General features: G+C 41.6%; 1 protein-coding gene across 3 annotated transcripts in view; it reads right to left on the reverse strand.

Moving 5' to 3' along the window:
- Positions 1-14,967, reverse strand: part of ICE1 (interactor of little elongation complex ELL subunit 1) — a 57,364-nt gene extending 42,397 nt beyond the window's left edge. For 2 of the 3 annotated variants that reach the window (XM_070411963.1, XM_070411964.1), the window contains exon 1: positions 145-190. In XM_070411963.1, the coding sequence (XP_070268064.1) occupies positions 145-161 (17 nt within the window). In that variant the 5' untranslated portion in view covers positions 162-190. Of the gene's footprint in view, positions 1-144; positions 191-314; positions 334-3,084; positions 3,120-3,676; positions 3,736-14,680 lie in introns of those variants that run through there. The other variant, XM_070411965.1, reaches the window with a different exon arrangement.
- Positions 14,968-15,454: the final 487 nt, after the last annotated feature.

A 15,454-nucleotide genomic window follows, 5' to 3' on the forward strand; every position in this document is an offset into this window, starting at 1 on the left:
TCTAAAATTGTTTCAAATATACAAAATAAATAACCACATTAAATAGTCCAATTCACATAGACAACAACAATTATATGGCAATAAGCTTCATCTCAATAGTCATTAAAAATTATTGAAAAGTCAAAGTAGGCCATAATTTAATACCTTAATAAGAAATTCATTTGTGAAACATGAATCTTCTTTTATTATGAGTATCAAAGCAACATTCTAAATAATGGGTCAAACATAAGTGGCTCTTTTTTCAAATCCATCCATTTAAAAATCTAGACTGAGAAATGTTTCCCCCAAATCAAATATGAAAACAGACAGCTTACCTTCTGGCAAACTGCAACTGTAAAACTTGTTAAAGAAAACTCTGAGAATTGTATCTACTGATACTTGTCTGAAGACAAAACTCCCTTAAAAATAACATTGCAATGTATATATAGGTAAGATCATAATTCCTAGAAAACAATATTCAAAGTTCCATATATAACATACATATAACATAGTGAAAAGATTTTTACTGAGTTATTCCTATTTATAACTTGTACTAAAAATAAAAATATCCACTTCTCTAAATTAAAAAGGCATCTGATTAAATGATCAATATTAAATTCCAAGAATAAAGACAATATGAAACCAATGGATAATCCCTCGAATCCTATATATACATCAGAACAACCAAATAACTTGTCTTCCACTTCTCAAATGATCTACAGCAGTGGCTCTCAACCTTCTTAATGCCGCAACCCTTTAATACAGTTCCTCATGTTGTGGTGACCCCCAATTTCATTGTTACAAATTGAACATAATTAAAGCATAGTGATTAATCACAAAAACAATATGTAATTATATATGTGTTTTCCGATGGTCTTAGGCAATCCCTGTGAAAGGGTCATTCGACCCCTAAAGGGGTCGTGACCCACAGGTTGAGAACCATTGATCTAGAGAATAATTCAATAATTCTATCAAATAAGAATATGTTCTTATTAAAACTATACATAACTATATTCAATGAGTAATGAGGAAAGACAGGGAGAACATAAAATCTAGATATTCACTCATTTTTACAATTAACACAATTTGATAACTTCATTCCCCATCTCAAGCTGCCAGTAATGTTATAAAGATAGCAAATAATAATTCCTTTAAGTTTCATCTCCTATAAATTCCTAATCATATCACAATATAGCAAATGTTTATTTGTAACTAGTCTGTATCCTCCTCTATTAGAATATAAACTTCTCAAGATTAAGTAATATATTTTATTCAACCTAAATTACTGCAGTCTTTGCAAGAAAAGTTCAAAAAACATCTGCTGAAATAAAGTTGCTCTTCCCTTTAGAAAGAGAAACTAATAAACAACAAAATGGTCAGAATTACAAAAAAAAAGTAAAAAAGCAAGTTATATAAGAAAGCCATACAAACCCTATAACATTGGTACCTCAAGTTATAGAGCAAATTATTAAATACTTGAGGTACAGCAAATACATATTTGGGGCAAATGCCAAATGTGTTTTTTGAAAAATCTATATTTAGCCCTGGCCAGTGTGGCTCAGTTGGTTGGAGCATCATCCCAGTAAACCAAAAGGTTGGGGGTTCAATTCCTGGTCAGGGCACATATGTAGGTTGTGGGTTCGAGACAGAAGCAGATTACTATATCACGAATGGAAATTCAATAATAATAGAAAGTTTTGTCAATTTTTAATAATCTATTCTAACAACTTTTAGAAAAGTGAGTAATTTTCCTGCTTACTTGTGCAATTATCTCTAAAAGGTTATACCATTTCTTCCAAAAAGGATGAACACATACTTTTCTAATACTAGAATTGATTGCCTACCTATTTTTCTGTATAATTAGAAGTATTGCAATAACTGTTTCTGTAGTTTTTATAAGCAAACAAATTATTCTTGCAATAATACACATTTATAGTTAAATAGACTGATAGTTTCAACAAATAAGGCACAAGAAATTTCAATGACTTATACTTTTTAATGTAAAAAACCAGATATGAAAACTAAGTCTCAATGTTATACCCTGATTTTATCACTTTAATAACAAATTAGATATGATGGTACCAACACAAACAAATAAGTCCAGCATGTCAGACATAATACCGAATGAAGCAGGCTTCGAGTAACTGCCAAAGGTGACCAGCAGAATCTGTCCCAATATTTAAACTGAAGCTGTACTTCAGTGACTCCCTGAAAATATACATGTATTTTTATGAGAGAAATTTTATTTTATGGGAGAGAAATAATTCAGGGTAAGTGCCATCATCACAAGATGAGAAAGGATCAATTATACACACCATTTTCACCCTGCCAAGAAATTATTTAACCAAAGGCCAAATATAACACAAGTGCCCTACATGGTTGTTGAACAAATGGTGACTATGAGCTCAAGGTATACAGTAATCTCTACAAGTCACAACACTGATAAACACAAGTCGGTTTTCTAACATTCTGAATATTCCTACAGGGCCCTTCTTGCAGAAATGCCCAAATATTCTGATATTCAGCTTCACATTATTTGAGCCTAAAGAACATATAGCACGTCCTTGGTACAATGAAAAAGACCTACTCTGTCCAGTTCAGTGATTGAGCATCAACCTATGAACCAGATCACAGTTCGATTTCCAGTCAAGGCACATGTTCAGGTTGCAGGTTCAATCCCCATTAGGGGGCGTACAGGAGGCATTCTCTCTCATCATTGATGTCCCTCTCTCTGTCTCTCCCTCTGCCTTTCTCTCTGAAATACATATACATATATACATATTTACATATATGTATACATATTTACATATATGTAAATATGTATATATAAAGAAAAAAGACCTACTCATTAAAAAACTTATGAAACCTAAGAATATCAAAATCAATGACAAAAAAAAATTCTAAAATAAGGAGACCTGCAGTCTTTATCAGAAAATGTATTAACAGTAAAAAACCAACTGTTTACTGTCCCTGGTAGAAATACTCCCTCCTTTAAGTCTGTAAATAGTGCCCTCCAAAAGATAACCATGAAAATCTCACATTTCTTTAAAAAATTATATATAAGTAAATTTAAAAATTCAAAGAAAAAAGCCAATAAAAGGATATCATCACATTTCTTCTGGTACTCTGTTAACAAATTACTGCAACAAAGAAAAGAATTGTTATACTATGTTAAAACTATGTTTCAAAATATGCAAGGCACCTTTCTTCCCCCACAATAAATTTAATTATATATATGCAAACATGTACATATTATCTTAAATTCCTTAAAACACTGTATCGATATGTGAGTTTTTCATTTAAAAATCCCTTTGATCTAATTAATATCTTAGTCTATAAATTATGTGACTTCATTAGAATTTTAAAAAAAATTAAATCTCACACCACAGTTATGAAATACTGTGAGGAAATTTGAGGCCCTCTCCTAAAACTAAGAAGGCTTTGAAGATATGACAGGTTTACAAAAATTGCCAGTTTAGCAAAAAATCGCTTCCTAAGACATGAACGTTGTTGTAAAGGCCAATAACAGAAGGTTAATGATGAGGACAGGATTTTCGTTATAATCAGCACAACACCATGTAGGCTTCAGAAGATAAACTCCAGTTCGCCTTTCAGGCTCAGGGGTCTAACATCGTCTCCCACTTCAGCTTGTCTGTCCAGGTCCATGAAGTTCAGCCAAACACATGAATATACTCACTCTGTATTAATAATTTTTTGCTTCAAGGTGATTAATGCTTCAACATATTCATTTAAATTCTGAAAAAAAAAAAAACACTAGTCAGGTACTTGTTTTTATATAAATTAAATATAATTTTAAGGTAGCATGTCATCTATATATATAAAACCCTAATATGCAAATAGACCGAACAGCTGAACCAAACAAACAGGTCACAATGACATGTGCTGACCACCAGGGGGCGTGCACGGAACATTGCAGGCATCAGCAGTGGCAGGATGGTGATGCAGGTGCATCAGACCAAGGTGGGGCGCTGGTCACTGTCATTGGGACAAGCCTCTGGTGGTTACTGAAAATTCTTTGCTCCCATGTGCCACGGTCGTCCCCCCCAACCCACCCAGCGCTTGCACCTACTGCGGATGCCAGCTCCGACTGCTTGGTGCTGTCAGCGGGTGGGAGCGGCGGCTGCCGGCCCTGATCGCCGCCCCTCAGGGCTTCACCTCTCCCTGTTCCTGAGGCACAATAGGGGCCGGCAGCCGCCACTTGCACCCATTGATGGCGCTAAGCAATCGAGACCAGTGCCAGGCATAGGCAGCGGGTGCAAGCGGCGGCTCCAATGCCAGCTGCGGGTGCGAGCGGGGCCGTCACTGGCAGCAGGTGCGAGAGGCGAATGCCAGCCCCAATCGCCCCTGAGGGCTTCTCCACGCCACCCCCACCCCGCTCCTGAGGGACGATCGGGGCAGCAGTGGCTGTTCGCACCCACTGAGGCACCAGCCCCAATCGCTCCATGCCATCAGCGGGTGCAAGCAGGGCCGGCTCCATCAGTGTATGAGAGCGGCGGTGGCAGGAGCGGGGCTGCCAGTAGAGAGGGGACCGGGGGCCGTGGTGGGAGGGACCGAGTAGGGGTGAAGAGGATGGGCCAAGACCCGCCCCTGTGCCCACCGCAACCTCACAGCCCACAGTTCCTTCCAAGGTGCACAAATTCGTGCAGTGGGCCCCTAGTTTATTATAAAGCATAAACATGTTATTTACTGTGTTACATAAACACAGAAATATGTAAATCTATTATTTCCATTATGTATAACACACAAAAATATGCAGTGTGATCCTAAGCTCACACTGCCTCTCTCTGAATCTTTTACCTGAATGATGGAACTCTAAGAGCAAAGCAGTTAGTTGTACAGATGCTCTGACTGTGTGTACTTGATTTCAGTGTGGTGTACTCAGTTTACACTGCAAAACATCAACAATCAGTGACACCAGATTCCTCTTAGCCAGCTGGTCCTCCCTCATCTAGCAGGAGCTTTGCTTTTGAAAAAAGTCTCCTCCTAGGACACTGTGAACACCTGGAACAGATGGACTACCAGTGATGGCGAACCTTTTGAGCTCGGCGTGTCAGCATTTTGAAAAACCCTAACTTAACTCTGGTGAAGTGTCACATATAGAAATTTTTTGATATTTGCAACCATAGTAAAACAAAGACTTATATTTTTGATATTTATTTTATATATTTAAAATGCTATTAACAAAGAAAAATCAACCAAAAAAATGAGTTCGAGTGTCACCTCTGACACGCGTGTCATAGGTTCGCCATCACTGGTCTAGACCAAGAACAGGGGAACCAGGTACACCTATGCACACTTGCCACCTGCTTCTCTTCCCCATTAAGCTCTCAGACAGTGGCAGCCAATCCTTTTGCTCTCCATGCAGGGACTTGAAACAATTTATCTGAGGACCTGAGGAACTCTAATCAGCCTGGAGATGAGATAATGGTACTGACATCAGATATTATTTAGTCAATAAATGGCCTATCCAGACCTCCTGCAATGAAACTCAGAAACTTGTAACATGAAAGAGAGACCAAAACAACCCAAAGAAACTTAGAATAAGCAAAAATTAAAAAGAAAACTTCAAAAACATTAATATGATCTGAGATAAATTATATTAAATTCATGAAACAAGAAATAATCAAGATCTTAGAAATTAAAATAAAAAGCTCTTAAAAAGTAAGACTATAAACACCCACTAGCATGGCTAAAATCAAAATGACAGGCAATAACAAGTGTTGGAGAGGATGTAGAGAAATTGGAGCCCTCATACATTGCTGGTAGAATATGAAATGGTGCAGCTGCTGTGGAAAATAGTTTGGCAATTCCTCAAAATGTTAAACAGAGTTAAGCATGTGATCCAGCAATTACACTCCTAGGTATATACCCATGAGAATTGAAAACACATGTTCAGGCCAAACTTGTACATTCTTATTTATAGCAGTATTATTCACACTAGCCAGAAAGTAAAAATAAACTCAATATTCATCAACTGATGAATGGATAAACAAAATGTCATACAGTCATACAACGTGGTCATTTGGCAATGAAAAGGAATGAATGATACAGGCTACAATATGGAAGAGACTTGAAAACACTATGCCAAGTAAAAGAAGCCAGTCACAAAAGGCTAGTTGCTGTATGATTCCATTCATATAAAATGTTCATAATAGGCAAATCCAGAGGCAGGAAGTAGATTAGTAGCTGGGGTGGAGGAGGTTAGGGGAGGACAGGGAATGACTGCTAATACAGGGTAGGGCAAGAGTAGGTTTACAGTTGTACGTATAAAAAATAACACAATAATTAATAAGTAATACAAGAATAAACCCTGTTTCATGTACTCACAACTGTAAACCTACTTTTGCCCCACCCTGTATTGAAGAGGTTTCTTGGGGAGATACAGGGGTGTGTGGATAAACCTATTTCACAATTGCATAGTGGTGACAAGATTAGATAACTGTGAACATACTAAAAACCACTGAATTGTACACATTAAAAGGTTTAATTTTATGGCATATGAATTATATCTCAAAAAACTGTTATAATTAAAAACAGGGAAGCAAAATTATAGACTTAATAATAAAGTTGAAAAACTGTCCCCCAAAATAAAGCAAACCACAGACATGGTAAAGAAAAAGAAAAACAATTAGAGTTTCAGTGTAAGAAGTTCACATGCCCAACAATGAGAGTTCTACAGGAAGAATAACAGAAAGATGGGGATGTAATCAAAGAAATACTAATGTTCAAGAAAAAGATCCCAGAAATGAAGCCAGAAGTTCCCAAACTGAAAGGTCCCAACACACTGATACTATTAGGATCCAAACCATGACACATCAATATAAAATTTCAGAATATCAAAGACAAAGCAAAGAGTCTATAGGAATCCTGAGAGAGAAAAACAAAAACAAGTCATATACAAAGAATGTGGAATCGGAATGGCTTCAGACTTCAACAGCAGTCAAGAAATCTGGATACCTTGAAAGCAAGCCTTCAAAATTTTCTGAAAACAAATGAATTCTAAATAAAAGTCTATACAAACTAGCAATCAATAGTGATAGTAAAATAGATATTTTCAAATCCGCAGTCTTCATAAACTTACTTCCCAGACATCCTTGCTCAGGGAGGTACTAAAAGATGTGAACAGGCTTCACCAAAATCATGGACAAACCCATAGAGAACAATGTGGAGCACAGAGCATAATTAAAGACTAGGAAGGCAGCTGAGTACCAGATTAGAGCTGAAGGCTCAGGAGGGAATTTTTTCTCTAATAAGAAAATGATACAATATCTGCTTGAATGAAAGCTTTAAAAGGCAGAGAAGTACAAGTGAATGTATATAGTTGCTTTTCCTCATGCAGTTAAGTTACAATTTTTTGGTAAAAGTGATTCTTTCTCTTTTTCCATTCTGTTTCAAGTTTTTTGCTAATTGATCTCACTTTCCCCACCTTGCTTCCAGATGCCATCTGTAATGTAAAGTGCTATGCAAGAGACATTCCAGAGACCTCAGACCTAGTGTCACACATAGCTGGATTCAAATTCCTGTTCCTCCACTTTCTGGCTAAGTGGCCTTGGGCAAATTTACTTGACTTCTCCCTGCTTCAGAACCATTTCTAACTGCACAGAGAAGGAGACAAACACTAGGAGGTTACAAAACTGGCTTGCTATCAGGATTAAATAGGATGAGCCAAAGTGTTTAACCCAGCCCCCAGCATAAAGTAAGCACTCCTTAACAATTTTAAGATGAAGAAGTTGAATTAAGGATATAATCATTAACCAGAGGAAACAAGAAAACACAGAAAAGGAAAAGTAATTGTAATTTACTCCAGAGCTTAGCTCTGAATAACATATAGTTAGGTCAACTCCCATAGTGACCTAACTGAAATCATAAGTACACTGAGGATGGGGGTAGCGGGAGCAGAGAAGGGGTGCTCAGGTGTGGTGGGGTACAGGACAGAAAGAGAGCTCAATTCTCACCTTCCAAAGTCAGAAATCGAATGACATGCCTAAAAATGAAAAACCAAGTAGCCAACACAAGTCTGTTATTTTAACAATATGAAAGTTCATTATGAAACACACACTGTGCAAGTAATTAAAAGTGCTGTCTCTTGGGAAGGAATTAGGGGAGCTAGGGGGTGGGGGCTGTCTTACCAAATCTTATATATCTAGCTGTCTCTCTAAACTGTGTTCATATAAAAACAAATAAAATACTAATAAAAACAAAAACCTAAATTCACAAAACATAGCATTATGTAAGAAAAAACGTAACATACTAAATGAACATGACTTCTTGGTTTCCTACAGCTCCCTAGTTAGTCCCTGACTTATTTTTTTTCCTAAGGCCTGGTTGGATGGCAGTTCAAAGCTGGTCAGATACAGCAGTGTCCTAATAAAACATTCTATTTTCTTCAATCTGATTCAAATGTCACTTATGGATGCAGCCAAGGTCTCCAACTAATGAATCTTGGAGTTGTGAACACTGAGCTGCCTGAATCTAGGTGGAGGGCCCTTGGAGCCCCCTCCTGACCCACATTCATTCTCAGGGGTATGCGCAGAGCCCTATTACCCTGCATCCAAGGAAGGAAGCAAGGTTCAGGGTACTCTTCCTCCTCCAGGAAAAGTGAAGGTGGTTGGTTTCTTTGATTATTGCTTTTCTCCCAGCAGCCCTGCTCTCTTCTGAATTTCTATTCTGGTGTCTACTGGAAGGCTCAGGTTTACTCTCAATTCTCTCTCCTCTCCTTCCACAATTGCCATCTTTTGTTTTTCTTTGCTCTCTGGGTGAGTTTCTCAAGCAATGCTTTATATTTACTCACTGGGCCACAAACAAATCCAAGAGGAACCCATTACTCAGACTTTCTGTTCCCCATTCATTCCTTTTCTATAGTGTACTGTTTTAAGTTTATCTATACAATCTCCTCGGAATGTCACTGTGACTATGCCACGCTGGAGAAAAAGAAATCCCCTCTGTGCTTCCTACCTTCCCTTCCCTTCTTGGGGAAGTGGAATCAACACAGTGACTGAGCATGGAAGCCGTGAGGAGCAGGCAGCAGGACAGCCCTGGCAAGGAGCAAGCCAGCTGGCCTGGCTGAGGTAGATTACAAAATAATGACACTAAATAAGTAAAACCTATGGATACACAGCAAATAAGTAAATAGGTAATTTGGGGAATTATGTATCACTACTACCCTAATACTATCATTTGGGGTGGGAAAAATTCTTAGTTGTGGGAGCAGTCCAGTCAGTTCCCTCTGGATGTTTGGCAGCATTCTGGCCCTACTTAATAACTGGCCAGAGCACCCCCAAGTTGTGTGTATAAGAAAAGTTACCACATCGGGCCTGAGACTGCTATCCTTACAAAAACCTGCTTGCAAGGCTGGCCCTTGGCTGGAGTCTGGGAACTTGGAATTCTGGAGGGTTCCCACCCCATCCTTTCTGCATGGTCTCCCACTGCCCTTACCTTTGACTTTTTGTGCCTAATCAATCACAAACTACTTTCTCCCCTCCAAGCCTCTGCACATGAAATGTTCCTATCCAGAATATTTTCCTTACATCTCTTCCCTCTTAATTAGGTACAAACCATTTTTCAGACCTGTCTAGGTTCACTTCCTCTTACAAAGCCTTCAGTTGTCCCTCCTAGATGCTCAACATACCCTGTACATCACCCAACACAGTACTTACTGCATTATGTTTATAGTCTGGTTGCTTTCTCACTCATCTGTAACCGCACCTAGAACACAAGCTCCATGCCTCTTCTGATCCTGACTGTATTCCAAAATATACCATGGCATCACAGATGCAGTGATGCTCAATAAATGTTTGCTAAATGAATAAATTACAATTCTGTGAGCACCCCTATAATATAACCATTTACAAATCAATGTCTATGGGGGCATATGTGTGAAGCTCCAAATTATGAAGTTCAACCATTGGCAATTATCAATGGGAGTCTAGCACAAGTTTATGTAAATGACAGACTCAAATCTATTCTGAAGCTATCTAGTTACATTAGCTAAACAGTATAACCATATGCTTCAGATTCTCATCTGGACCCCCAAGAGTTAAAATGTTTGGCTTTGCAATAAATGAAACTGGTAAGAAAAAAAGTGGGGGAGGAGGGGTGCTTCTCCTTCATAAGAAAAGACTTATGGCAGCTTAACTTAAAACCACTCAATTTAAGACTTCTTTACTTGTGCATAGTATTATCAGAGTAAGGTCCATTTTGGTTTATAACTAACAAAGTTTGACAACCCACATGGACATTAAACTACAGATCCCTCATGAACCATTGCAATCAGTTAGGGTAAGAAAAGAAAGATAAGGTAATATGTGAGACTACTAAGGCAATATGCATTTTGTAAAAAAATGCATAAAATGTGGTCATCTATACATTTCTGAATCAAGCAGGCACACTATCTATTCAACCACTAAGAAAAAGAGGACAGGGAGGAAATGAAGGGAGATTTCCAATGTAAACAAACAACTGTTCAACTCAGGACAGGAACAGTTTGAGTCCCCATTACAGCTCAGAATGAAGTCACAGCACTGGGGCAAAGGCCTCCTGCAGGGAAGGTGCTTGTAATATACTGTACATTTTCTAAAAGATCCAGAGTTTCAGTGTGTTAAAACTACACAGTGGGATTAGCTTCTCTCTGTATGGAATCTCTTAAGTTTCTCTCTTGCACGACTTTGACTGGAACACGGAACATCTTGCTGTAGTAAAGATGCAGAAACATCTTTCCTAAGGTGTTACTGACCTCTCGCTGACAAATGCAATTGCCTGTTCTCAATTCTCATGCTTTCCAAAACTGATTTCCTATATACTTCCTATTGAACTATCTTATCTTTATCTGTTTCTCCTTTTCTCACCATTCCATGCTCAACTTTGTCATTACCCAACTACTTTTTCTTCACAGAATGCTCATGATAGCATCTAGTCCCATGAATGGCCACGAAGGTTTTCAAAGTGTTTTATTTTTCAAGTGACAGAACATACTCCTCCATTCCTCCATTCCCATCTCTCCCCAAATAAAATTCTTCTAATGAACTCAGCACCCACCTAACCTAGTCTCTTCTCGACTTTCTTGGATATATGGTAGGGTGCCCTAAAGGCACTGTGCTTCACAAACAACAAATGGGAAAACAGTTGAAATTCTCCAGTTATGACGTCATTCCAAAACGTCAGCCCCACATTCCCTAGACCTGTGGTGCCTCGGTTTCACTTTCTCCTGCCTCTCAGATTTTAAATCTCTACACCTTCTACTCCCTAATTTGAGATCTGTCCATTCTGCAGTTGCTCATTATCAGAACCTTTCTCTCCTCCAGGCCCAGGCTCAGGAAATTTCAATTAATCTGGGCTTTTATTATTACTAGTATGCATTAGTAAAATAATTTACCAGAGCTAGTTGCACCTCCTCCATCCATCCACCCTGAATACCACCACCTGTTATTTTTACTATAAGCACTGCTCTTGTGTGGTAACTATGCAAAACCCTTCACCGCTCCATAACGCTGACAGAAATAAGAATAAAATATTAAGGTGGTAACCATTCAAGGTCCTCTATAATCCGCCACGAATCTATTTTTCCATTCGTACTTTGCAATATTAAAGACTTGTTCCAGGCACTCTAATCACCCTCTTCCCCTAAAAAGGCATTTCAAGCAACAGAAAACCCAAATGCAAAGATGTATCCAGATCTAGGAAAAAGGCCTGCAAACTAAGGTCCTTTGCCTGTTTTTGTAAATATTTTGATGGAACACACCAGCACATTCCTTTAGTACTGCCTGTGGCTGCTTTTACACTATAATGGCAGAGTTGATAGTCATGAACAAGACCACCACCCACACCACCAAATATTTATGATCCTGCTCTTTACAGAAAAAGTCTGCAGACACCTGGGTTTAGAGATTTAACATAATTACTTCTATTGCTGTTTTGAGAACTAACAGTGGGAATGTGCCAAGGGTGGAAGGAGGGAGACTCCTTAGGTTCTAAGGCTTAGGAGACTACTGAAATAATCTCCAGGCCATAGGTTATAGTGGTTCACCCCAGTGTGGAGGCAGTGGGGATTGAGAGAAGTGAACGGATAACAAAGGCAGAGCCAATAGGACCAGCTGACAGATTGGATGCAAGTTTGAGAGAAAGAGAGGAACTAAGAATGACATCTAGTTTCTGGCCTAAGCAACCAGCAGGATACAGTTACTACATTTAAGCAAGATTTGGACTACTACGCAGCCCATGTGGCCCAGTGGTTGAGCGTCCACTCATGAACCAGGAGGTCAAGGTTCAATTCCATCAAGGCACATGTTTGGGTTACGGACTCCATTCCCAGTAGGGAGTGTGCAGAAGGCAGCTGATTGATGATTCTCATAATTGATGTTTCTATCTCTCCCCCTCTCCCTTCCTCTCCCTGAAATCAATAAAAAATATTTTTTTAAAAGATGGGATTATGGGTAGACCAGATTTCTGAAGGAAGATCAGATCCACAACTGCAAAGAATAATTCACGGCAGTTGCTTTCCTATACAAAAGCCTCCAATGAAACTATTTCAGAGTACAAGTAAAAATCCTCACAATAGCTACAAGGCATAATTAGGCCCTCCTTTTCGTGACTTCATCAGATCCCCTGACTGCTACAGACTGGGTCCCACAAAAAATTAATATGTTGAAATTTAATCTCCAATGTGATGAAATTTGGACTTGGGGGCCTTTGCAAGGTGATTACGTCATGAATGGAATCATGTCCTTATAAAAGAGACCCCGGAGTACTCTCTTCTCCCTTCTGCCATGTGAGGACACAGGCAGAAAACAGTCATAAACCAGGAATCAGACCTTACCAGCACCAAATCTCCGGGTGCCTTGGTCTTAGACTTCCCAGCCACCAGAACTGTGAGAAATAAATTTCTGTTACTTATAGGCCAACCAGTTTATGGTACTGTTATAGCAACCCCAAACAGATGAAGACACCAACATTCACTCCACCCCAGATACCTGGTCTCCTTGCTATTCTCCAGCACACTGAGCAAGCTCCGGTGTCAGGCCTCCACACCAGACTTTACCACTATCTGGGATGCTTTTCTCCCAAGATATCTACAGAGCTTATTCTCTCACCCCTGCCCCAACCCCGCTCAAGCATAACCTTTCCTGTGAGGCCTTCTGAACACTCCTTAATTACTCCAGCCATTGGTCCCTTCCTCCCCCACTTGTCATCCCCTCTTCTCTGCTTAATTTGTCTCCAATGTATTTATTACCTTCTCATGAACTTGATTAATGTCTCCTATCCCCACCTCCAAGAATGGAAGCTCCAAGAGAGCAAGGGTATTTGTCTCCGTGCCCCCTTCCCGCACTGCTGTAATCACTCTGCCTGAAACACAGCACGTGATCAATAAATATTTGAATGAACTGGCGCAAAGAATAGATAGAATTTATTAATGATTCGAGATCATTTCACCCATGTTCCCAGGATTTGAGAGGCAAAAACTTAAACCACGTTGCAAATGCCTTATATACAACTCAATTCAGTGATTTTATTATTAGTTCTCCAATTCCAGAGTGGCAGTGCAGAACTCCCTTTTCTCCCTCCCCTGCTCTCAACAATTAAAACGTCTGAGATCAGGTCATAGATAACACACACACACACACACACACAACTTTCCTTAGTGGCCTATTAGTCCTATGGTCCTTTTTGGTCTATTTCATCAGTATTCTCCCCTCTGCACCATGCCCACACCACGTTCTGCTCCTCAAAACCACTGTGCTCCTTCTCACTTCATAACCTTTCCACCTGTGAATCCCTCTATTTAGAAAGCTCCTCCCACACCGAGTCTATCTAGCCTGCTGCTTCCCATCAAAATCTCCCCATGTCACCTCCTGAAAAACACCCTGCCTGCCACCTCAGCCAAGAGACAAGCCCACCATTTCAACTCCTCCTTTATTTCCATTCTGGGACTCAGGACCTTATAAAGCCTTATTTGACACGTACATCTTACAAATGAGAGCAGATCTGACCCATTTTCTTCACCACTGTGCGTCCCTCGCACCTACAACACCATAGAAAACAGATGGTGATTTCATCACATCCCGTAGGTGAAGGTGGACAGCTCCACTCCACTGTGAAAGACGCTGACAGTAGGAAGTTAAAAGAGCCACCGACATCGGACAACTAGGAGGGTCCAGCTGGAAGCCAGTGCTTGGGGCGATCCCACTACTTCGCTAGACCTGGAGCCACACACTAGCAACTCCCGTCAAGGTGCCGGACCGTCCACGCCGCCGTTAGACTTCCAGGACCTGCATGCCATTCGTCGCATAAGAGCCTGCCTCCAGGCAAGAAGTATTTACAGACGGGCCAGAACAAGCAAAAACCTTAACCTTGATCCTATCACTCACCGACCTAAATGTAAGCCCTGGGGAGCCTGAGGCTGGGTAACTGGTGGAGGGGGCCCTCCAGAACTCGCTTACTCCCCCGCCACCGCATCCCCGAATATGAATCCAGGGTTCCAATCCCAAATAAAGCAAAGGAAGCCGTTCCCAAAACAACTGCAACAAAAGAGAACGGAGAACCGGGGGGAGAGGGGGCGCAGGGAGAACCGACAGGCGGAGGCGGGGTGATGGAGGATGTGGGGGCAGGGAAGCTTCCGCCCAGCCCCGCGCGTCCCGGCGCGCCCACCGAGCCCCCCCGCGTCCTCGGCTCCGGGAAGGCGCCGCACCTGCTGCAGGGAAGCGCAGCCCTGACACCGCGAGAGATCCGCCGCCCCAGGCGCCGCCGAGTGGGTCTCGCCCGGCATCATGGTGCCGCCGCCGGGCCCGGTGGGCCCGCGCGCCTCAGGGACCCGCGGCCTTGGCCCCGCACTGCTTCTGCTGACGTCGCCGGGGCCGCCGCCTGCCAGGCCGCTTCCCGCCGTGTCCGGGCGGGTCCATCCGTGCACAGAGGTCCCCGTGGAGTGGGCCAAAGGCTCTCCCAGCCAGAGCTGCCCCGGGCACTAGAGAGAAATGCTCCCCGGTGCGGCCCCCGACGCGACGCTGCACGGCCAGGACCCGCCCCGCCCTAGCTCGCCCCGCCCCTCGGCACGGCGTTTAGCTGCCTAAGGTGGCGCCTGAGCAAAATAAGGGCCCAGCCATGCCGATGCGGCGGGGACCACGCCCACAAAGGAAAAGTCAGGGATAGCAGAGGCATCGGAGGTGCCCTCCTTGTACCGGTTACTGGTTCCAATTGTATTGCCGGCCTGCTGCGTGACAGACTTCCCGTGGGCACCTAAAACATTAAACGAAAGGGGAGGCGGACCTTCGATGACGTCATTTAAGGCGCCTCCCACACTGGAAGGACCCCACCCTGCCCGGGTCTGTGTGCGATTTATAACTAGAAGGAGACGCGCAGTCCGAGTCCGGCCAGGTCCAGGGGCAGCGGGGTGACTACAGTTCCCGAAGGTCCGTGCGGCGGGCAGGGCCCGCTCGGTTCCTCCGGCCACGCCGGGTGTGCCGGA

This window comes from Myotis yumanensis, unplaced genomic scaffold (genome assembly GCF_028538775.1).
Source record: "Myotis yumanensis isolate MYYU_CA2020_CCGP unplaced genomic scaffold, mMyoYum1.0.hap1 SCAF_4, whole genome shotgun sequence".
NCBI lineage: Eukaryota > Metazoa > Chordata > Mammalia > Chiroptera > Vespertilionidae > Myotis > Myotis yumanensis.